Source organism: Pongo abelii, chromosome 10 (genome assembly GCF_028885655.2).
Source record: "Pongo abelii isolate AG06213 chromosome 10, NHGRI_mPonAbe1-v2.0_pri, whole genome shotgun sequence".
NCBI lineage: Eukaryota > Metazoa > Chordata > Mammalia > Primates > Hominidae > Pongo > Pongo abelii.
Window position 1 is genome coordinate 100,414,832 of NC_071995.2, and position 22,769 is coordinate 100,437,600.

A 22,769-nucleotide genomic window follows, 5' to 3' on the forward strand; every position below is an offset into this window, starting at 1 on the left:
GGACATGGATGAAATTGGAAATCATCATTCTCAGTAAACTATCACAAGAACAAAAAACCAAACACCGCATATTCTCACTCATAGGTGGGAATTGAACAATGACACATGGAAACAGGAAGGGGAACATCACACTCTGGGGACTGTTGTGGGGTGGGGGGAGCGGGGAAGGACAGCATTGGGAGATATACCTAATGCTAGATGACCAGTTAGTGGGTGCAGCGCACCAGCATGGCACATGTATACATATGTAACTAACCTGCACATTGTGCACATGTACCCTAAAACCTAAAGTATAATAATAGTAAATAAATAAATAAATAAATAAATAAAATAGTAACTTAATTTTCTCAGTCAATAAATATTATGTGGCATCATTCTAGATTCTGAGGACATAGCATGACCAAAACAAGGTTTCTTCCTTTGTGGAGCATTACAAAGTAGTCAAGGGATAAAGTGTTTGATAAAATATTATATAAAAAAAGCAACAATCAAAACTATTAGTCTGGAGCTTGACACCAGCAAAATGGTGGAACAGGCTGCTACAGTTTTTCTTTCCCCAAGTAAACACAGACAAACAAACCAAAACTGCCAGAATAACAACAAGAAACAAAAAGACAAACATTGTATGATTCCATTATATAAAATATCCAGAACAGGCAAATCCATAGAAACAGAAAGTAGATTAGAGGCAAACAGGAGCTACAGGAAGAGATGACTGAGGAATTTAATGGTTACAAAGTTCCTGTTTGGGGCGATGAAAAAGTTTTGGAAATAGTCAGTGGTGATGGTTGCACAACAACTTTGTATATGTAACTAATGCCACTGAGTTATACAATTAAAAATAGCTAAAATGGCAAATTTTATGTTATATATGTTTAACCACAATAATTTAAAAGAAAAGTAAATCACTACAATACCTTCCCCCCTAAAAAAATAAAGGAGCATTATGAACAACTCTATCTCCACGGATTTTATAATTTGGATGAAATGGACCAACTCCTTGAAACACATGATCCAAAACTCAAAAAAGGAGAAAGAGGTCATCTGAATAGGGCTATATCTATAAAAAAATTTGAATCAATAATTAATAACCTTCCAAAATAGAAAGCCCCAGACCCAGATGGTTTCACTGGTGAATTTTACCAAACATTTAAGGAAAAAAAAAAAAATGGTACCACTTCTCTACGATCTCTTCCAGAAAATGGAAGCAGAGAGAACATTTCCTAATTCATTCTATGAGGCCAAAATTACCCTAATACCAAAACAAGGCAAAGACATTACAAGAAAGGAAACTTATAAACCACTATCTCTCATGAACACAGATGCGAAAACCCTCAATAAAATATTATCAAATCAAATCCAACAATATATAAAAAGAATTATTTACCACAACCAACCGGGATTCATCCCAGGTATACAAGCCTGGTTTAACAACCAAAAATCAATTAATAAAATCCTTCACATCAACAAGCTAAAGAAGAAAAATTGTATGACCGTACCAATAGATGCAGAAAAAGCATTTGACAATCCAACATTAATTTATGATAAAAACTTTCAGCAAACTAGGAATACAGGAGAACTTCCTCAATTTGATAGAGCATCCACAAAAAAAGTTTCACCTAATATCATACTTAGTGATGAGAAACTACATGCTTTCCTCCTAAAACCAGGAACAAGACAAGTGTGGACTCCTCCTCCCATCACCATTCTTATTCAAAATTGTACCTGAAGTCCTAGCTGTTGCAGTAAGACAAAAAAAGGAAATAAAAGGTAAACAGATTGAGAAGGATGAAATAAAACTATCTTGGTTTGAGTAGAAGAAAAAAAAATATAACTGTCTTTGATCACCGATGACATGACTGTCTATGTAGAAAATCCCAAAGAATCAACAACAACAAAAAAATCTGAAACAAATAAGCAAATACAGTAAGACTGCAGGATACAAAGTTAACATACACGGCCAGCACGGTGGCTCACACCTGTAATCCCAGCACTTTTGGAGGCCCAGAATGGTGGATCACCTGAGGACAGGAGTTCGAGACCAGCCTGGCCAACATGGTGAAACTCCATCTCTACCAAAAATACAAAAATTAGCCAGGTGTGGCGGCGCACACTTGTAGTCCCAGTACTCGGTGGACTGAGGCACGATAGCACCACTGTACTCCAGCCTGCACAACAGTAAGACTCTCTTTCAAAAAACAAACAAATAAAAACAAAGTTAACACACAAAAAGTCAAAAGTCAAGTGCTTTCCTATATACCAACAATGAACAATTGGAATTTGAAACTAAAAAACACAACACAATTTAGGTTAGCACCCCCTGCTAAAAAAGAAAAATAAGAAATGCATAGGCATAACTCTAACAACATACGTATGAATATGTATGAAATCTTTGTGAAGAAAACTATAGAAAGCCAATGGAAACAATCAAAGAAGATCTAAATGAAATTCCATGTTCATAGACAGGAAGGCTCAATATTGTTAAGTTGTCAGTTCTTCCCAACTTGATCTACAGATTCAATGCAAACTCAACTAAAATTTCCGCAAGTTATTTTGAGGATATAGGCAAACTGACTCTAAAGTTACATGGCTGGGCATGGGTAGCTTATGCCTGTAATCCCACCACTTTAGGAGGCCAAGGTGGGAGGATTGCTCAAGCCCAGGAGTTCAAGACCAGCCTGGGCAATTAAAAAAAAAAAAAAAAAAAAAATGCTGGTCATAGCGGCATGCACCTGTGGACCCAGCTACTCAGGAAGCTGAGGTGAGAGGATCACTTGAACTCAGGAGGTGGAGGCTATAGTGAGTCGTGTTCGCGCCACTGCACTCCAGCCTGGATGACAGAGCAAGACTCCGTCTCCAAAAAAAAGAAAGAAAATCTAGGTGACCTTGGATTTGACGGTATCTTTCTGGGTGCAACACCAAAAGTACAATTCATAGGTGAGAAAAAGACTGATCAGCTGTACTAATTTAAAAACTTCTGGCCAGGTGTGGTGGCTCATGCCCATAATCCCAGCACTTTGGGAGGCTGAGGCGAGTGGATCACCTGAGGTCGGGAGTTCGAGACCAGCCTGGCCAACATGGAGAAACCCCATCTTTCTATTAAAAATACAAAATTAGCCGGGCATGGTGGTGCATGCCTGTAATCCCAGCTACTTGGGAGGCCGAGGCAGAAGAATCGCCTGAACCCGGGAGGCGGAGGCTGCGGTAAGCTAAGACTGCACCATTGCACTCCAGCCTGGGCAACAAGAGCGAAACTCGGTCTCAAAAAAACTTCTGCTCTGCTCTGGGAGACACTGTTAAAAGAATAAAAAGATAACTATTGAGTGAGAAAAAATATTTGTAAGACACATATCTGATAAGGGACTGGTATCCAAAATACACAAAGAACTCTTAAAATTCAACAATAAGTAAACAAACAATTCAATTAAAAACTGGGCAAAAAAATCTGAAGATACCCAACCAAAGAAAACACACAGATGGTAAACAAGTATATAAAATGATGCTCAACATCACGTCATTAGGGAATAACAAATTAAAACAGCAATGAGATACCACTGCACACCTAATGGAATGGCTAAAATCCAAAACACTGACAACACCAAGCCAGGAAAGATGTGAAGCAACAGGAATTCTCATTGATTGCTGGTGGGAATTCAAATGGTGCAGCCACTTTGGAAGACAGTTTGGCAGTGTCTCACAAAGCTAAACATAGGCTTATCACAGTCATGCTCCTAGGTATTTACCTGAGTTGAAAAATTGTGTCCATATAAAAACCTGCACATAAACGTATATAGCAGCTTTATTCATAATTGCCCCAAACTGGAAGCAATCAAGATGTCTTTCAAAAGGTGAATGGCACCAGACAATGGAATATTATTCAGTGCTACAAAGAAAAGAGCCATCAAGTCATGAAGAGACATACAGGAAACTTAAATGAATATTACTAAGGGAAAGACGCAAACTGAAAAGGTTACATATTATGTGATTCCAAGAAATTACATTCTGGAAAAGGCCCAACTACAGACACAGCAAAAAGATCAGTGGTTGCCAGTGGGGAAGAAGAAGATGGGAATGAATAGGTGAAGCACGGGGCAAGAACAACTGTAGGGCAGTGAAACTATTCTGTACAATACTGTAGTGGTAGACACACGACATTATGCTTTTGTCAAAACCCACAGAACTGTATAAAACAAAGAATGAATCCTAGTGTAATCTATGTACATTCGTTAAGAAAAAAATCTATCAATATTGACTTGCCAGCTATAACAAATGTACCACACTGCCACAAGGTGTTTTTAGGGGAAACAGGCCAGGTATGGTGATTCACACCTGTAATCCCAGTGCTTTGGGAGGCCAAGGCAGGAGAATCCCTTCAGACCAGGAGTTCAATATAGTGAGACGCAGTCTCTACCAAAAAAGGTGTGGTGGGTGCCTGTACACCCAGCTACTTGGGAGGCTGAGGGAAGGAAGATCTCTTCAGACCACGAGTTCAAGGCTGCAGTGAGCTGACTGTACAACTATACTCCAGCCTGGGCAACAGAGCAAGACTCGGTCTCTAAAAATAATAATAAGTAAATAAAACAAGCCTATTAAAAATGTATGGAGAACTACTTAAGGGAGAGGGAGTATACGGGAATTTCCTGTACCTTCCATATAATTTTTCTGTAAACCTAAACTGCTCTAAAATGTAAAGTCTACTCCAATATCATATATATATATATATATATATATATACACACACACACACATACATATATATAAACTAAATCCACATTCTTTCTTTTAAGGTCATATTTAGCAACTGCTCACCATGGGTGACCTTTCCATATTTAGACAGTAGAAAAAAATATTTCTGTGCTCAGCTTACTTCCAGGTGCCAGGCTTCCAGGGGCCGAAAATACAGTGGTGAATAAGACAGAAAGGCCCCTGCTCCCACAGAGCCTACATTTTAAAGGAGAAAGGTAAGAAATCATATAAATCAACATACAATTTCAGATTGACACTAAAAGTATTATTTAAAAAAAAAAAAAGGAAAAACAGGGGAATGTGATAAAGAAGGACTTGGGGAAAGAGGCTGCTTTGGGACAGGTGGTGGGGAAGGCCCAAGTGAAGTGTTACAGCTGAGACCTATGTGACAAGAAAGCCTGTCACCAGATGATCTGGGGGGAGTGCTCTCCTGCTCATGGAACAGCCAGTACAAAGCTCCTAAGGCAAGAAAAGTTGAATGCCTTCAAAGAACAAAAAGACGGTGACTGCAACAGTTCTGAGCCTACACCTCAGAAGGGTTTGCGAGTATCTAGAGGATCTCTCGGCCTCTACCTTGGCCTTGAGAAGAACACAACCAGGTTCACTTGCTGGTCCCTGGAAGATGAGAGACCCGTGGAGCAGAGCTAACCAAGTCCAACCCCAATCAGTTAACCAATGACCTGCGCATCCAGAGAGCAAGTAATTGCCACTGTAAATCAAGGACTGGAAATCTTTCTCTGTAAAAGACCAAATAGTAACACCTTAGACTTTGCAGGCCATATAGTTTCTGTCTCAGCTATTTAATTCTGCCACTGTAATGTGAAAATAGCCACGGACAGCATGTAAATAAATGGACATGGCTGTGTTCCAATGAAACTTAAATTACAGAAACTAACATTTAAATTTCACATAATTTTTTCTTTTTTTTTTTCTTTTTTACTCTGTCCCTGTGGATTAGTCTGTTCTCGCACTGCTATAAAGAACTACCTAAGACTGAGTAATTTATAAATAAAAGAGGTTTAATTGACTCATAGTTCTGCAGTATGTACAGGAAGTGTTTCTGGGAGGCCTCAGGAAACTTACAATCATGGCAGAAGGCAAAGGTGAAGTTGGCACATCATCTTACATGGCCGGAGAAGGAGGAAGAGAGCAAAGGGGGAGGGTGCTACACACTTTTTTTTTTTTTCTTTTTTTGAGATGGAGTCTCACTGTGTCACCTAGGCTGGAGTGCAGTGGTGAGATCTCAGCTCACTGCAACCTCTGCCTCCCAGGTTCAAGTGATTCTCTTGCCTCAGCTTCTCAAGGAGCTGGGATTACAGGTGCCTGCCACCACACCCAACTAATTTTTGTATTTTTAGTAGAGATGGGGTTTCACCATGTTGGCCAGGCTGCCCTCGAACTCCCGACCTCAGGTGATCTAACTGCCTCGGCCTCCCAAAGTGCTGGGATTACAGGCTGAGCCACCGTGTCCGGCCGGTGCTACACACTTTTAAACAACCAGATCTCAGGCAGGGCATGGTGGCTCACACCTGTAATCCCAGCACTTTGGGAGGCCGAGGTGGGCAGATCACTTGAGGCCAGGAGTTCGAGACCAGCCTGGCCAACATGGTGAAACCCTGTCTCTACTAAAAAAATGCTTGGCGTGGTGGCGTGTGTCTGTAATTCTAGCTACTTGGGAGGCTGAAGCAGAAGAACTACTTGAACCCAGGAGGCAGAGGTTGCAGTGATCTGACATTACGCCATTGCCCTCCGGCCCGGGCGACAGAGTGAGACCCTGTCTCAAAACAAATTAAATTAAAATAAACAACCAGCTCTGAGAACTTACTCACTATCACGAGAACAGCAAGGGGGAAATCCCCCACTATGATCCAATCACTTCCCACCATGCCTCTTCTCCAACACTGGGGATGACAATTCAACATGAGATTTGGTCAGGGACACAAATCCAAACTGTATCACCTTGCCAAAGCAAGGCCTCAAAAAATTAGCAAAAATCTCAAAGTTGGGCTGGGCACAGTGGCTCATGCATGTAATCCCAGCACTTTCGGAAGCTGAGGTGGGAGGACTGCTTGAGTCCATGAGTTCAAGACCAGCTTGGGCAACATGGTGAGAACCCCCCCCCATCTCTACAAAGAAATGTAAAAATCAGCTGGGCTTGGTGGCACACACCTGTGGTCTCAGCTACTCAGGAGGCTGAGGCAGGAGGATCTTGAGCCCAGGAGGCTGAGGCTGCAGTGAGCTGTGTTCATGCCACTGAACTCCAACCTGGGTGACAGAGTAAGACCCTGTCTCAAAAACAAAACAAAAAGTCAGAGTTGTTCCTCTCCATGAAAATATTTATTTATTTTTGTTTGTAGAGATGGGGTCTTACTATGTTGCTCAGGCAGGAGCACAGTAGCACAATCTCGGCTTGCTGCAGTGTCAACCTCCCAGACTTAAGCAATCCTCCCACCTCAGCCTCTGAGTAGCTGGGACTACAAACATGCACCACCATGCCCAGCTAAGTGGCTTTTTTGTGGTTTTTTTTTTTTTTTTTGGTTTCTTTTTTGGTAGAGATGGGGTTTCACTATGTTGCCCAGGCTGGTCTTGAACTCCTGAACTCAAGTGATCCTCCCGCCTACGCCTCCCAAATTGCTGGGATTACAGGCATGAGCCACCACACCCAGCCCCATGGAAATCTTACTAAAAGGCAAAAGATCTATGCAATCCGAAGGGAAACCAGAGTATGAATTTCATATAATTTTCATGTTGTTGTGAAACATTAATTTTTAAAAACCACTTGAAAATGTAAAAGCCATTATTAAATTACAGCCCACACAAAAACAGGTGGAGTTTGCTGCTCTCATTTTAAGCCAGCAAATTTGGGGATAGTTTGTTACAAGACATTTTTGTAGAAATAGTTACACGATACACACTGGTAACCTGATACAGGCTCTTCAGAGAAGTCGGTAGGGTGCTACATTTAGGGACATATATAAGACACTGAAAAGAGACCAGATTTTCTATTATGTGCAATGGACATGATATAATCTGATTCACATTTTTAAAAACGTACTCTGGTTGCAGTCTGGAGAATGGATTATAATAGAGCAAGAGTGTTAAGAGATGACAGTGGCTTATATTTGTATTTGCGTGATAGAGATACAAAAAATTTATTTTTTTTAACATATGTTTCTTGTTAAATACTAGGAACAGCAGTTCTCAGACTTTTTGGTCTCAGGACCACCTTAAACTCTTAAAAATTATTGAGGACTGGCTGGGTATGGTAGCTAACACCTGTAAACTCAGCACTTTGGGAGGCCAAGGCAGGAGGATCACTTGAGCTCAAGAGTTCAGGCCAGGTGTGGTGGCTCACGCCTGTAATCCCAGCACTTTGGGAGGTGGAGGCGGGCAGATCACAAGGTCAGGAGTTTGAGACCAGCTTGGCCAATATGGTGAAACCCCGTCTCTACTAAAAACACAAAAATTAGCCGGATGTGGTGGCATGCACCTGTAGTCCCAGCTACTCGGGAGGCTTAGGCAGAAGAATCACTTGAACCTGGGAGACGGAGGTTGCGGTGAGCCAAGATCACGCCACACTGCACTCCAGCCTGGGCAACAGAGCGAGACTCCATCTCAAAAACAAAACAAAACAAAAAAAAATAGTTCAAGACCAGCTGGGCAACATGATGAAACACCATCTCTAAAAAAACAACAAAAATTAGCCAGGTATGGTGGCATGAGCCTGTAGTCCCAGCTACCGGCAAGGCTCGGGCAGGAGAATCACTTGAACACAGGAGGCAGAGACTGCAGTGAGCTGAGATTAAGCCATTGCACTCCAGCCTGGGCAATGAGAGTAAAACCCTGTCTCGAAAAAAAAAAAAAATTACTGAGGACTCCAAACAGCTTTGAAAAATGTATGCGGATTATATTTATTGATATCTACTGTATTAAAATTAAAACTGATTAAAAATTTAGGTGCTCATTTAGGCTGGACACGGTGGCTCACGTCTGTAATTCCAGCACTTTGGGAGGCCGAGGCGGGCAGATCACTTGAGGTCAGAGGTTCGAGACCAGCCTGGCCAACATGGTGAAACCCTGTCTCTACTGAAAATACAAAAATTAGCCAGGTGTGGTGGCAGGCGCCTGTCATCCCAGCTACTCGTGAGGCTGAGGCAGGAGAATTGCTTGAACCTGGGAGGTGGAGGTTCTAGTGAGCCAGAGGTTCTAGTGAGTCGGGACCATGTCACTGCACTTCAGCCTGGGCAACAGAGCAAGACTCTGTCTCATAAATAAATAAATATTCATTTAAAAATAAATAAACCCATTACAGGTTAACATATTTCTCAAAATATGTTATACAAATAATAATAGTCTCATAAATAATAACTATATTTTCAAAAATAAAAAAAGTGAGAAACGGTACTTTGTAATTTTTAAAAATCTCTTTAATGTCTATTTAATAGAAGACAATGTCTGGTCTACATCAGTCTGTTGCAATGTCTCATGTCCTGTAGGCCTCAAGAAAACTCCACTGTGCTCTCATGAGAGAATGTGAGTAAAAGGCAAATAATGTCCTAATATTATTACAAAACTAGGTTTGACCTTAAGGATAACTGAAAAGGATCTTGGGGTCCCAGGAGCCCCCAAACTATACTTTGAAAACTGCTGGCAGCATAGCTTACTTTTTTTTATTTTTTATTGAGACAGGGTCTCATTTCATTGCCCAGGCTGGAATGCAGTGGCATGATCTCAGGCTCACTGCAACCTCTGCCTCCCAGGCTCAAGCAGTCCTCCCACCTCAGCCTCCCAAGTAGTTGGGAGTACACGGGCATGCCACTATGCTGGCTAATTTTGTATTTTGTAGACATCAGCCCCCTGAGTAGTTGGGACTATGGGTGTACACCACCATGCCCGGCTAGCGTTGTTTATTGCAGCCTTATTGTTTGGCTTTGGACAAGTCTCTTTATTTTTTTATAATATAGAAGGTAGAATAACTTACGTCAGAATTCTTCAAAATCACTTACAGGCTAGCATTTAACAGTGAGCTATTATGGGCTGGGCATGGTGGCTCATGCCTGTAATCCCAGCACTTTGGGAGGCCAAGGTGGCAGACCAGCCTAGGCAAATGTAATTAAAACCACAGTGAGACATCTCACCTTAGTCAAAGTGGCTATTACCAAAAAGACAGAAAATAAGAAACGCTAGCAAGGACTTGGCGAAAAGGCAATGCTTGTACTCTGTTAGTGGGAATGTAAATTAGTATAGCCACTATGGAAAACACTTTGAAGATTCCTCAAAAAACTAAAAATAGAACGACTAGATGATCTAGCAATCCCACTATTGGGTATAAACCCAAAAGAAAGGAAATCAGTATATTGAAGAGCTATCTACATTCCCATGTTTATTTCAGCACTATTCACAATGGCCAGGATTTGGAGGCAAGCTAAGTGTCCATCAATGGATGAATGGATAAAGAAAATGGTATATACACACAACGGGATATTATTCAGCCATATATAAGAATAAAATCCTGTAATTTGCAGCAACATGGATGGAACCAGAGGATATGATGTTAAGTAAAATAAGCCAGGCACAGAAAAACAAATTGCATTCACATTTCTCACTCATATGTGGGAGCTAAAAAACTGATCTCATGGAGGTAGAGAATAGAATGGTGGTTACCAGAGGATGGAAACAGTAGTGGGTGCAGTGGGGATGAAGAGTGATTGGCTAATAGGTACAAAAATACAGTTAGATAGTCCTAGTGTTCGACAGCGCAATAGGGCAACTGTAATTAAAAATAATTTATTGTATATTTCAAAATAGCTAAAAGTGAAGATCTGGAATGTTTCCAACACAAAGAAATGATACATGGTTGAGATGATGGATATCCCCATTACCCAGATTTTATCATTCCACTTTTTTTTTTTTTTTTTTTTTTTGAGACAGGGTCTCACTCTGTCACCCAGGGTGGAGCAGTGGCACAATCATGGCTCAATGTAGCCTCAATCTCCCAGGCTCCAGTGATCCTCCTACCTCAGCCTCCAGAGTAGCTGGGACTACAGGCACGTGCTACCACACCTAGCTAAGTTTTGTATTTTTTTGTAGAGATGGGATTTCGTCATCTTGCCCAGGCTGGTCTTGAACACCTGAGTTCAAGCAACCCACCCACCTAAGCCTCTCAAAGTGCTGGGATTCAGGTGTGAGCCACCGCACCCAGCCTGATCATTACACATTGTATGCATGTATAAAAATATCACATGTACTCCATAAATGTGCATAACTATTATATAGCCATAATAATTAAAAATTAAAGTAATTAATTTTTTAAATAGCATGCCTACAATCCCAGCTATGGGGAGGCTGAGGTGGGAGGATCACTTGAACCCAGGAGTTCAAGACCAGCCTGGGGAACATAGCAAGATCCTGTCTCAAAAAATAAAAATATCAAAAAAGCTTGTGGATTCTGAAGCAATTCTTACCCTCTACAGTTGAACTCAAACAGCATCAAGCAAGAAAGCATCTCCCAGCTGGGCACAGTGGCTCACACCTGTAATCCCAGCACTTTGGGAGGCCGAGGTGGGTGGATCACCTGAGATCAGGAGTTCAAGACCAGCCTGACCAACATAGTGAAACCCCATCTCTACTAAAAATTTAAAAAGTTGCTGGGCGTGGCAGCGCAAGCCTGTAATCCCAGCTACTCAGGAGGCTGAGGCAGGAGAATCACTTGAACCCAGGAGGTGGAGGTTGCAGTGAGCCGAGATAGTGGCGGCAGAGTAAGACTCCGTCTCAAAAAAAAAAAAAAAAAAAAAGCAAAAAAAAAAGCAAGCATCTCCTGATCCCCTGACCCCTGCCACCAGACCAAACTGATTCTCACTGCTGGTCTCTCTTCCACAACGATGCTCTATTTCTTTGCAGCATTTCTCACAATAGTAATGAAGTGGCAGTTAACGTCTGACTGCACCACCAGAATATAAGCTCCTTGTCAGCAGGAGCTGAGTCTGCTTTGTTCACTGCTGGATCCCCAGGGGCCTGGTACAGTGCTCAAAAATTAACTAGTCACTGAATGAATGAGGCAGGCACTCTGCCAGGGCACAGGGATTTGAAGATAAGGCAGATTCCATCTTTGTGACCAGGATGCTGAGCACAGAAATAGCAAACAAGTTTCATCTCCCAGGCAAGCTCAATTAACTGGTAACCAAATTGAGTAGCTGTGCATGTAAAAATAAGTTTCTTCTGAGATAACAAAATACAAGATACCACATTCCAAAGTGAAGTGTTGGGCCAAGACGCAAAGTTTCTTAAGGAACAGTTGCAGACTCATCCAAATCATGGTAGAAAGGTCCAGGAGGTGGCAATCAGAGGAGGTTTTCAGAGGTAGTTGGCATTCTGTGACTCCTGCTCCACCTCATTTAAGGGGGAGCAGTGGAAGTCTGTTTCCCACTTCCTTACGCCCAAGAAAAGGGCTCAACAAAATTACCAAGAGAACTCACTATGGGTCCATGAAGTTGGGTGGGTACCATGTCTGTGTAACACCTGAAAAATATAAAGTGCTGGCTGGCTAATTGCTCTGAGGACAAGACAGAAGTTGTCACTCCACTGGAATCAGCCCACCCTCCCCTAGTCTGAGCAAAGGACGTGGGCCACATACAACAGAGAACCAGCAGAAGGTCACCCTGGGCCTAATCACTGGGCAAAAGAGGCTGAAATGAGAAGCTCCCATTATTATCAGATTCTTAGGATCTATGGAAGGAATAAGCAACCAAACGGAATGAAGAGGCATTTGGTCTTAGGGGAAAAGCAGGTGACCACTCCTGAGCACGGCAGTGGCTGTGGTCTCTGAAGGATTCCCCTTGAAAACATTCAAGAAAGAATAAGCTCCAGCTGGGCGCGGTGGCTCACGCCTGTAATCCCAGCACTTTGGGAGGCCAAGGCGGGCGGATCACGAGGTCAGGAGATCGAGACCATCCTGGCTAACACGGCGAAACCCCGTCTCTACTAAAAATAAAAAAATTAGCCGGGCGAGGTGGCGGGCGCCTGTAGTCCCAGCTACTCGGGAGGCTGAGGCAGGAGAATGGTGTGAACCCTGGGGGGCGGAGCCTGCAGTGAGCTGAGATCGCGCCACTGCACTCCAACCTGGGCGACAGCGAGACTTTGTCTCAAAAAAAAAAAAAAAAGAAAGAATAAGCTCTGACACCTGCACATCCCAGAGAGCTCCTGCACTCATTCAGGAAGAAGTTTCCTGTCCTCATTTCCTTCCTTTCTTCCATGTGCTCCAACACAGGAGGGATCAGAAACAGGTTACAGAGCAGAAAGAGACTCATCAACTGAGGAAAAGTGAGAAGACATCCACTGTGGCCACCCTCCCTTCCTCCACTGCAGGCTTTCTCCCTGCAGCAGGCCTGTACTGGGAGAGGGAACTTAGGCTTTAAGTTCTGATATGCTTTAGAACTGAAGACTCTAATTGCTGAATTCACATTCTGTTCTGTAGTGTGAAGTGACCACAGAAATCTCAGGCCCACTTGAATTTTCATCCAGGGGCAGGGGTGCAAGACAAAAGAAAGAGCCAGTGGAAGATAAACAATAAAGGGATTGGCTACACATCCCACAAGGTGTGCTTATTCAACGTGACAATTACAGCCAGCTGCCTACCAAGCATCACTTATCTATTCTTCTTCCATAAAGGAATCTACCCCTACATAACAAATATTTGGGAGACCAGTCCCGAGATTCAGAGGTAGGTCAGATTGGTCTAACAGTAACCCCTTTTTCCTTTCAAGAGATTTGCTTAAGAATGGCTCTATAAGCATAACTGGGACCAACGCCAGGAAAGGACTGCTGAGGTCCTGGGTCAAGTTCCTCCTCCATCTTCTGACAGTCCTCTCAAAAGCTGGAGGAACACCAAACTGTTAGAGAAATTATTCTGAAACTATATCTGGGCTTAGGAACAGAAAAGTGCCATGACGAACAAGGCCGAGTCTTAGGAAGGCAGGGTGCCAGGTATGCGGTGTAGGAAGTGTGGATCTAGAGCTTGTTGGAGAGGCAGCAGGCACAGTTAAGGCCAGGCGCAGTGGCTTACATCTGTAATCCCAGCACTTTGGGAGGCCAAGACGGGCAAATCTCTTGAGGTCAGGAGTTTGAGACCAGCCTGGCTAACATGGTGTAACCCTGTCTCTACTAAAAATACAAAAATTAGCCAGGTGTTGTGGTGGGTGCCTGTAATCCCAGCTACTCGGGAGGCTGACACAAGAGAATCGCTTGAATCCAGGAGGTGCAGGCTGCAGTGAGCTGAGATTGCGCCACTGCACTCCAGCCTGGGCGACAGAACGAGAATCCGTCTCAAAAAAAAAAAAAAGTCAAGTTAAGTTTTTCTCTCACAATGTGATAAAATTCATTAACAAAATGAACAATATTTAGATCTCAAGAGAAAGACCAAATGCAATTATCAAACCACCATATTAAGTTAAAGGTATATATTTGATCATTACTGAAAGATTTATAAGGGCACACTTGAGCTGTGTTTAACAAAGCTCCATATTAATATATCCATGCAAGAAAACAAGTTTCCCAGATAGATTAATTAACCAGATATTAAAAATAGAAACAACCCACTTTACAACTTCTAGAGCAAGGTAAAGGGCTAACAGCTATCACAGACACAATGTCAACAGTAAAGCCAGGGAAAGGAAATGGGTTTTGACTGAAGCCAGTGTCTTCAAGACATCTGTTGTTCCGGCCCTTCTTTGGGTAACAGCCTCGTGATTATCTTCTGGGGCTCTCCTCTCAGTTCACGTGGTTCAGTTGAGACTGACCAGCCCCACCCACTCCCCTATTTCTGGAGACGATCCCAGTGGTTAACAAGGGTATAACAAGGGCACTCATTCCTCTGGCTAGGCAGGCAGCCCTGGGTCTAGTTGGCACTAATGAGAAAGAAAAGCTATCTTTCTGCTGCAGTTACTGAACTGGTAGAACAGAAGGTGGGGTTGCCAGCAGCAATCTTTGTTCTCATATGAGGAGAGCTTGCTAAGAAGTAAACTAAAAGAGGGGAAGGCAGAGGTGAGGAACAGGGACAAAAAGAGATTCCTGATGACATCATTTGAGCACCTCGATCCACTCCTGCCAGAAATTTCACCATATATATATATATATATATAAATACATATATATTTTGTTTGTTTGTTTGTTAACCTTTTTGTTTTGTTTTGTTTTGTTTGAGACAGAACCTCACTCTGTCGCCCAAGCTGGAGAGCAGTGGCACAATCTTGGCTCACTGCAACATCTGCCTCCAGGGTTCAAGCGATTCTCCTGCCTCAGCCTACCAAGTAGCTGGGACTACAGGCATGCACCACCATGCCCAGTTAATTTTTATATTTTTAGTAGAGACAGGGTTTCACCATGTTGGCCAGGCTGGTTTCGAACTCGCCTTGGCCTCCCAAAGTGCTGGGATTACACACGTGAACCACCACACCTGGCCTCATCCTATATTTTTCAATTATCCCAGTTAATAAACTGGTTAATAATAAACTAGTTAATAAGCTAGGTCTGAATTGGGAGTCTGTCACTTGCAACCTAGTGCTGTTAACTAATTCTAGCCGCAATGTTAATCCACTAGTAATTCAAAAAGAAAAAGCGATCACAAACTTCTCTGACATTACCAACTTTATGCTAAAATTACTCCCACCACTTCCTAAAATAATCTTTCCTTGTCTTCTGTTTAAACTCCTACTTGTCCATGAAGCCTACCTAAAGCTCATGCCTCCTTGTAAAGGTGTCGGAATTGCCTCGAGGATGTTTCAACCCACAACATTCTTCTGTCTTCTGACTTTCTAAGCAATTGTTGTGTACCAACTCAGGCATTCAATTTCTTATTCCCCTGTGTTGTTATTCAGTCCTCATACATACATCTCGCCTCATCTCACCTAAACAATAGCCAAAGGCATGAGCTATAATTATTTGTATCTCTGACAGCATCTTCCACTGTACAGTCTAACAACAGGTCTCAGGTTTTTAGAGAAAGTTACCAGAGCAGGAATGACTCTCAGAGCATGAAAATGTTCAAGTTATAATCAGATCAATCACATTTGAGAAATAAAAGGGAACTATAAACACTACATCAGAGCAAAAAATTTACCTTTACTTGGAATAAATTTGAAAGGATGTCAGTTAAGATCAACCCAATTAATCAATCCATTCATTCATGCATCCATCAAGTATTTATTCAGCATCTACTGGGTACCAATCACTTTCTAGTGGCTAAGAATACAGCAGAGAATAAGACAAGGTCCCTACTTCGATAGTTAGCTGGACTATGTATCTCTCTCAAACCCCCCAAAAGAAAGAGACCCTTTAAAAAGGCTCTATGTGGCCACTGGCATCTCTAGTATAAATCCATTACATTATAATTCATGCTTCTCATGTGAAGTAGCCAATAAATGTATATTCACAAAACATTAAAGCTAAAATGAGGCTTTTAGAAATACAGTCTCATCATTTGTAAACATTTTTTAAACAATGAAACCTTTCCCATCCCCTGAAAACAAGTCCACACAAAAGAGATAAGAGGGGCTACTCCCACCCCGCAAGGCAGCTGGGAGTAACTCAGTTTGGGAACCACTGAGGATCACAATTTGTGCTGCACCTAGGAGCAGGCCAGACGGTCCCCACTCTCAGGCCAGGCCTCTTTCTAATTCATCTATTTGTTGCCTTTGGCCAAGAACACACTCAAATATATCTGTTTAATGAGTGAACTAATCAAATACAAAAATGATAACTAATTTCTTGAAATAAGGCCAGTATGAGACACTGGTCACCACTGAGGCTGAACATAACTTGAGCTAGACCCAGTTTTCAATTCTCCTTTTCACAGAAAATAACTCATTGATTCAAAACGGCAACAGAAAGCAGGAAAGCAAAAGGGAGCAGAAAGGTCAGGGAAAAATTACTATTCATTACGAGTAGATACTATGTGAACCTATTTTGCTTCCTTATGTAAGTTAATTCTTGGATATTTGTTTCCATACTTAGTGCACAAAGGAAGTGATACATTATACATACACCATGCCCCCACACACAGATACACACACACATATACACAGTGATCTACAATCCTCTATTAGTAATCCTGAAATCCAAAACACTCTGAATACTGGAGGGGCTTTTAACTTTTTGTTTCTAATTTTTAATTTTTTTAATTTTATTTTTCTGATTTTTAATTTTTTTTTTTTTTTTTTCCCAAAACAGACCAGCACTACCTAGAGATATTTTTGTACCTTATTTGGCAACTAAACTTGACCTGCCCTGTACTTATTTGGTGGCAAAATGACTAAACTGACTTGAGGCTAGGTATAGTCTATATTTTCCTGAGTGTGAAGAATTATGGACTTGCATATAAATGGTTCTATTAAATAATGATGGTCCTGAAATAATAAATTTTAACTCAAAAACACGTTTTAAAATCTATACAGTAGCAACTAACAGAGAACAAATTATTTAAAAACCGGAAGTTTCTAAGCTAAAAAGGATCTTAAGAGCAGTCAATCTAGTAACCCCATTTGTGGAGCTAACTAATTTACAACAGACTGATACCTGCTACCTACAGCCCAAGGCAATGCATTTTTGTGACCACTAGTCCCCATTCTGAGGGCTCTCCCTGTAAGAGTTGGTTTTTTTGTTTGTTTGTTTTTTGAGACTGGGTCTACCAGGCTGGAGTGCGTGGCACAATCATAGGCACTGCACCTCAAACTCCTGGGCTCAAGCAACACTCCTGCCACAGCCTCCTGAGTAGCTGGGACTACAGGCATGTGCCACCACACCTAGCTAACTTTTTTAATTTATGTATTTATTTTTGAGACAAGGTTTCACTCTGTCACCCAGGCTGAAGTGCAGTGGTGCAATCACGGCTCATGCAGCCTCAACCACCGGGGCTCAAGTGATCCTCCCACCCCAGTCTCCCAAGCAGCTGGGACTACTCCACTTCTTTTGTACAGACAGGGTTTCGCCATGTTGCCCAGGCTGGTCTCAAACTCCTGAGCTCAAGCAATCCTCCTGCCTCGGCCTGCCAAAGTGCTGGGATTACAGGTGTGAGCCACCACACCCAGCCTTTATTTTTATTTTTTTTGTAGAGACAGGGTCTCCTTTGTTTCCCAGGCTAGTACAACTCCTGGCTTCAAGCAATCCTCCAGCCTTAGTCTCCCAAAGTCCTGGGATTACAGGCATAAGCCACCTCACCTAGCTTGTTTTGTTTGATACTTCCTTCCCTCAATTCTACTTCTCAAAGTTTGGATGAGTATAGAAAAGGCTTATCAAAATACAGCATCAAATACCTGTTATATCGAGAGGAGGAGAAGAAGATAACGAATTTACAGTTAACAATGATCTTCTGAGGGCCAGCCACGGTGGCTCGCACCTATAATCCCAGCATTTTGGGAGGCCAAAGCAGGCGGATCACCTAAGGTCCAGAGTTTGGGACCAGCCTGGCCAACATGGTGAAACCTCATCTCTACTAAAAATACAAAAAAATTAGTCTGGCGTGATGGCGGGCGCCTATAATCCCAGCTACTCTGGAGGGTGGGGCAGGGAAATTACCTGAACCTGGAAGGTGGAGGGTGCAGTGAGCCGAGATCACCCCACTGCACTCCAGCATGGGCAAGAGTGAGACTCTATCTCAAAACAAAAAACAAAAAAACAATGATCTTCTTAGTCCAAAAGGACTTACAATTAGTGAGCTTACAATCCATTACAATTAGTGAGATTATTAATAAGTTGGTAATATTAACTATATGATCAAAGTATTCTGATTCAAGGATGTATTTCAAAATAAGGTTTAAGGACATAAAAGAGTTGATAATATAATAGCAGCAGTAGCCATGACCATTTAATGAGGGTCTGTTATGTAGTAGGAACTGTGTGAGGTGCTTTATATACAGGTCTTATTTAATCCTCATCATCAACCCTGCAAGGAAGGTATTCTGGCCTCCATTTCAAAAATGAGGAAGCTCAGAGAGGTTAAATATCCTTCCCAAGATCAGACAAGGAACAGCCTGGGCTGTTTTGAGAAACCATAAAAAGGGGTGCTTAAGAGCACAGCTTAGGCCGCTCGTGGTGGCTCGCGCCTGTAATCCCATGGGAGACCAAAGTGAGCGAATCACGAGGTCAGGAGTTCGAGACCAGTCTGGCCAACATAGTGAAACCCCATCTCTACTAAAAATACAAAAAATTAGCCAGGTGTGGTGGCACATGCCTGTAATCCCAGCTACTCGGGAGGCTGAGACAGGAGAATCACGTGAACCCGGGAGGCAGAGGGTGCAGTGAGCCGAGACTGCGCCATTGCACTCCAGCTTGGGGGACAGTGTGAGACTCCATCTCAAAAAAAAAAAAAAAGCACAGCTCAGAGCCAGCCTGGCTTGGTTTGAAGCCCAGCTCTGCCACGAATTAGCTGGATTGTTATGCAAATGCCTCCATTTCATCTCCTATAAAATGGGTATAATAATAGTACCTATCCCACAGGGGTGATGTTGTGAGGATTAAATCAGTTAACATATGTAAAGCAATTAAGAGAGTGCCTGATACCTATTAAGACCAATATAAGTATTAGCTATTATTATGATCATTATCAACTGGAGCCAGCATTCAAGCCCAAATCTGCCTAATCATGCAGCTCCTCTTTTCCACTATGCCTTACAAGTTAACCACAGGCCAGCTGCCTTCACCTCTCATGACACCTGTAGGCACTGTCCGCCTCTCATTTCTCTTGTCTGTTCCAAACCTTATGATCTGTGGCCATTTCAGGACTGCAACAAAATGTCTCTCTTTTGGTAAACAGCCAAGCATGGAATGAAAGCAAAAAGAAAAGGATATAAAATGAAAAATTCGGGCCAGGTGCAGTGGCTTACACCTGTAATCCCAACACTTTGGGAGGCCAAGGCAGGCAGATCACTTGAGGTCAAGAGTTTGAGACCAGCCTGGCCAACATAGTGAAACTCTATCTCTACTAAAAATACAAAAATTAGCTGGGCATCATGGTACGCACCTGTAGTCCCAGCTACTCAGGAGGCTGAGGCAGGAGAATTTCTTGAACCTGAGAGGTAGAGGTTGCAGTGAGCCGAGATCGAGCCACTGCACTCCAGCCTGGGCAACAGAGCAAGACTCTGTCTCAAAAAAATAAAATAAAATGAAAAATTCTAACACCTGATGCCTTTAAGTCACCTTCACACTGCATGGGACTTAATAAACAGTTAACTCAAAATTAATCAAGGTCAAAAAAAATCACACAAAAGCAATAAGGCACCTAACTACACACAGATACATTAAGTTGCAACACATGAAACAAAGACAAGCAAGTACTATAATATTAAGTACATATTCCACACTTACAAATCTGGAGCTTTCTCACCCTTATGGTAAGACATTTTTTCCCAGCCTCTGGAACCAAGAACTACTAAAAAAGTACATGCTCAGAATTCATGCCATATAATTTAGCCATTAAACAAACACTTGCACTGCATACTCTGGCAGTACCTGACACTGTGCTTCGGCCACGGTTAAAGTATTTACAGACAGCACCTTCTCTTATGGAGCTTACAATCCAGCATGGGTAAAGACTTCAAGCAAATGTATACTGTGGCATTTCTAAAAACTACTCTGTTAATTTTAAAACCTTTTGTAACCTCCTACCAAAAAAAAAAAAGGAAAAAAACTAAAACTAAGGAACAGATTTCAAACCACTTGAAAATACAGCTTTCCTCCCCGTTGCTAAAAGTGGCTTTCTTGGGCCAGGTGCGGTAGCTCATGCCTGTAACCCCAGCACTTTAGGAAGCCAAGAAGGGAGGATCACTTGAGACCAGGACTTCCAGACCAACCTGGGCAACATAGGGAGACCTCCGTCTCTATTTTTTAAAAAGGTGGGCGAGGGAGCAATATCTAAAATCACATACATGCCTTTTTCCAGTTCTGACTTTCTCATAGTCTCTGTACACGTTTATGATAAAGAATACTGTTATTTGGCCGGGCGCAGTGGCTCACGCCTGTAATCCCAGCACTCTGGGACGCCGAGACAGGGCGATCGCCTGAGCTCAGGAGTTCGAGACCAGCCTGGGCAACACGGCAAAACCCCGTCTCTAATAATGAAAAAATACATACTGTATCGGGGCATCGCGGGACACGGAGAGGGCAGTGCAGGGTCGAGGCGCCCGGTCCAGGCTGCAGCACCGCTACTCACCTCTCCGAACTGGAAGGCGGATACGATGGTGACAACGACGCCCACGAAGCACACGTAGAGCCCATACCTGTGTGACAGGCAGGTATAGGTCTGTCTCTGCAGGAGCTTGAACAGCATCACCCCTTCGCCGCCACGCCACGCCCCGAGGAGCCTGAGCCGCCGCCGCCGCCTCAGCGAGCCGCCATTCAGGGGCCCCGGTCGGGCCGCCGCGCGCAGGTCACAGCCTCCGGGCGCTGCTCATTGCAGCTCCGGCGACGGACGCCCGCTCGGCTCCGCGCCGCGGCCGCCGCTTCCGGGAGCCGGGAGCCCACGCCCTCGGCGCGGCGGAGGCGGACCTGCGGCCGGCGAGGCGGCCGGCGCCGCCCCGGTCTGGCCGGGCGAGAGGCAGCGGCGGCGGCGGCGGCGGCGGCGGCGGGGTCTCCAGCGCCACCTGGAGGACGGAGGGGCATAGGGGAGGTGCGCGCCCTCCCCACCTGCGCTTGCGCAGCGGGCCCTGAGGGCTGGGCTGGGAGGGGCGGAGCTGAGCTGAGCTAGGATCCACTTACCCGGTTGGGCAGGCGACCAAGAGAAAACTACCCGCTGCGTCGAGACTGTGCCATAGACGGTACTATAATGCCATGAATATTTTTGTGCATAAAACCTTCTCTGCACTTAGCATTCTCTGCAGAATGCTAAAAGGAGATGCTGTATGTGGCTCCTTTCCTCCAACCCCCCAACGACATTGTTTGAAAGAGGAAACCTTTGGGTTAAATCTGCCAAAACCGAATTTCATTCATTCATTTATTCGCTAAATATGTAATTTGTGCCTGTTAGGTGGCATAGTGCTTGGTGTCAGGTATTCAAAAATGGACTAGACCTGGCCACTGTTCTCAGAGAGTCTAGTGGGGGAGATAAACATGTAAACCATTAAACACAAGAGTTGTTATGATAAAAATCATGCGATGAACTGGAGGGGAACCAGCTCAGTGGTGGCCAGGTAATCCGACTTTGACACAAGGTTTTTCCCACGAGATCCTTTCCTTGGTGCCTCTGATTTAGGAAAGGGAGATCTTTTTCTTAATCCCAATGCACCCTAGTTAATAAGATTTTTTTCCTAGTCACCCTGGGAAACAATACACTTATCTAATGTTGCCATCATTCAAAGCGTTTTTAAAAATATCTTGGGAACCAGCTTCAGGAAATACTCAAATTTGCACCCTCAGTTTGATGGTCAGGTGGAATTAACAGACTTGCAAAAGGGGTTAGCTTCACTCCAATCCAAGGCAAGATTTTTACACTTTGCTGTCACTTCTTTTAATCCTTCTTTAAAAAAAGATGATTGATATATGCTATATGTACATGGCAAAAGATTATTGCAGTTGTACAAGACACATATATTTCTGAGGTCTTTTCAAGCATGATAACAGATCTGAGGACTTAGTCAGAAGGGGTGAAAAAGCATGGTAACAGATATAAAAACATCTGCCACTCAACAGGACTCTCAGGATAATGGCCAACATTTATGTAGCATCTACCATGTGCCCAGCTCACCTAATCCTCGCAATAATCTTATAATGGAGATACCATTATTATCCCCATTCTACAGATCAAGAAACTGTGATGAAAAAAAGTAACTGTCTAACATCACACAAATAGTAAATGACAGAATTGAGATTGGAACCAGGGACTTAGGCTGTAGAACAGGGCCAAGATTAGGGGAAGGTATTGTGAAATGAGTCATGCAACTTTGGAGTCAGATTCTGTCTTTGTTTATAGTTTTGATATTGGGGCTGGGTGCGGTGGCTCAAGCATGTAATCCCAATACTTTGGGAGGTCAATGTGGGAG

At 43.1% G+C, this 22,769-nt stretch overlaps 1 protein-coding gene across 2 annotated transcripts in view; it reads right to left on the bottom strand.

Annotated features, from left to right (window-relative positions):
- Nucleotides 1–21,336, bottom strand: part of GNPTAB (N-acetylglucosamine-1-phosphate transferase subunits alpha and beta) — an 84,523-nt gene extending 63,187 nt beyond the window's left edge. Inside the window, exon 1 of one of the 2 annotated variants that reach the window (XM_002823649.5) lies at nucleotides 20,945–21,336. In XM_002823649.5, the coding sequence (XP_002823695.2) occupies nucleotides 20,945–21,061 (117 nt within the window). In that variant the 5' untranslated portion in view covers nucleotides 21,062–21,336. The remainder of the gene's footprint in view (nucleotides 1–20,944) is intronic. The other variant, XM_024256585.3, reaches the window with a different exon arrangement.
- Nucleotides 21,337–22,769: the final 1,433 nt, after the last annotated feature.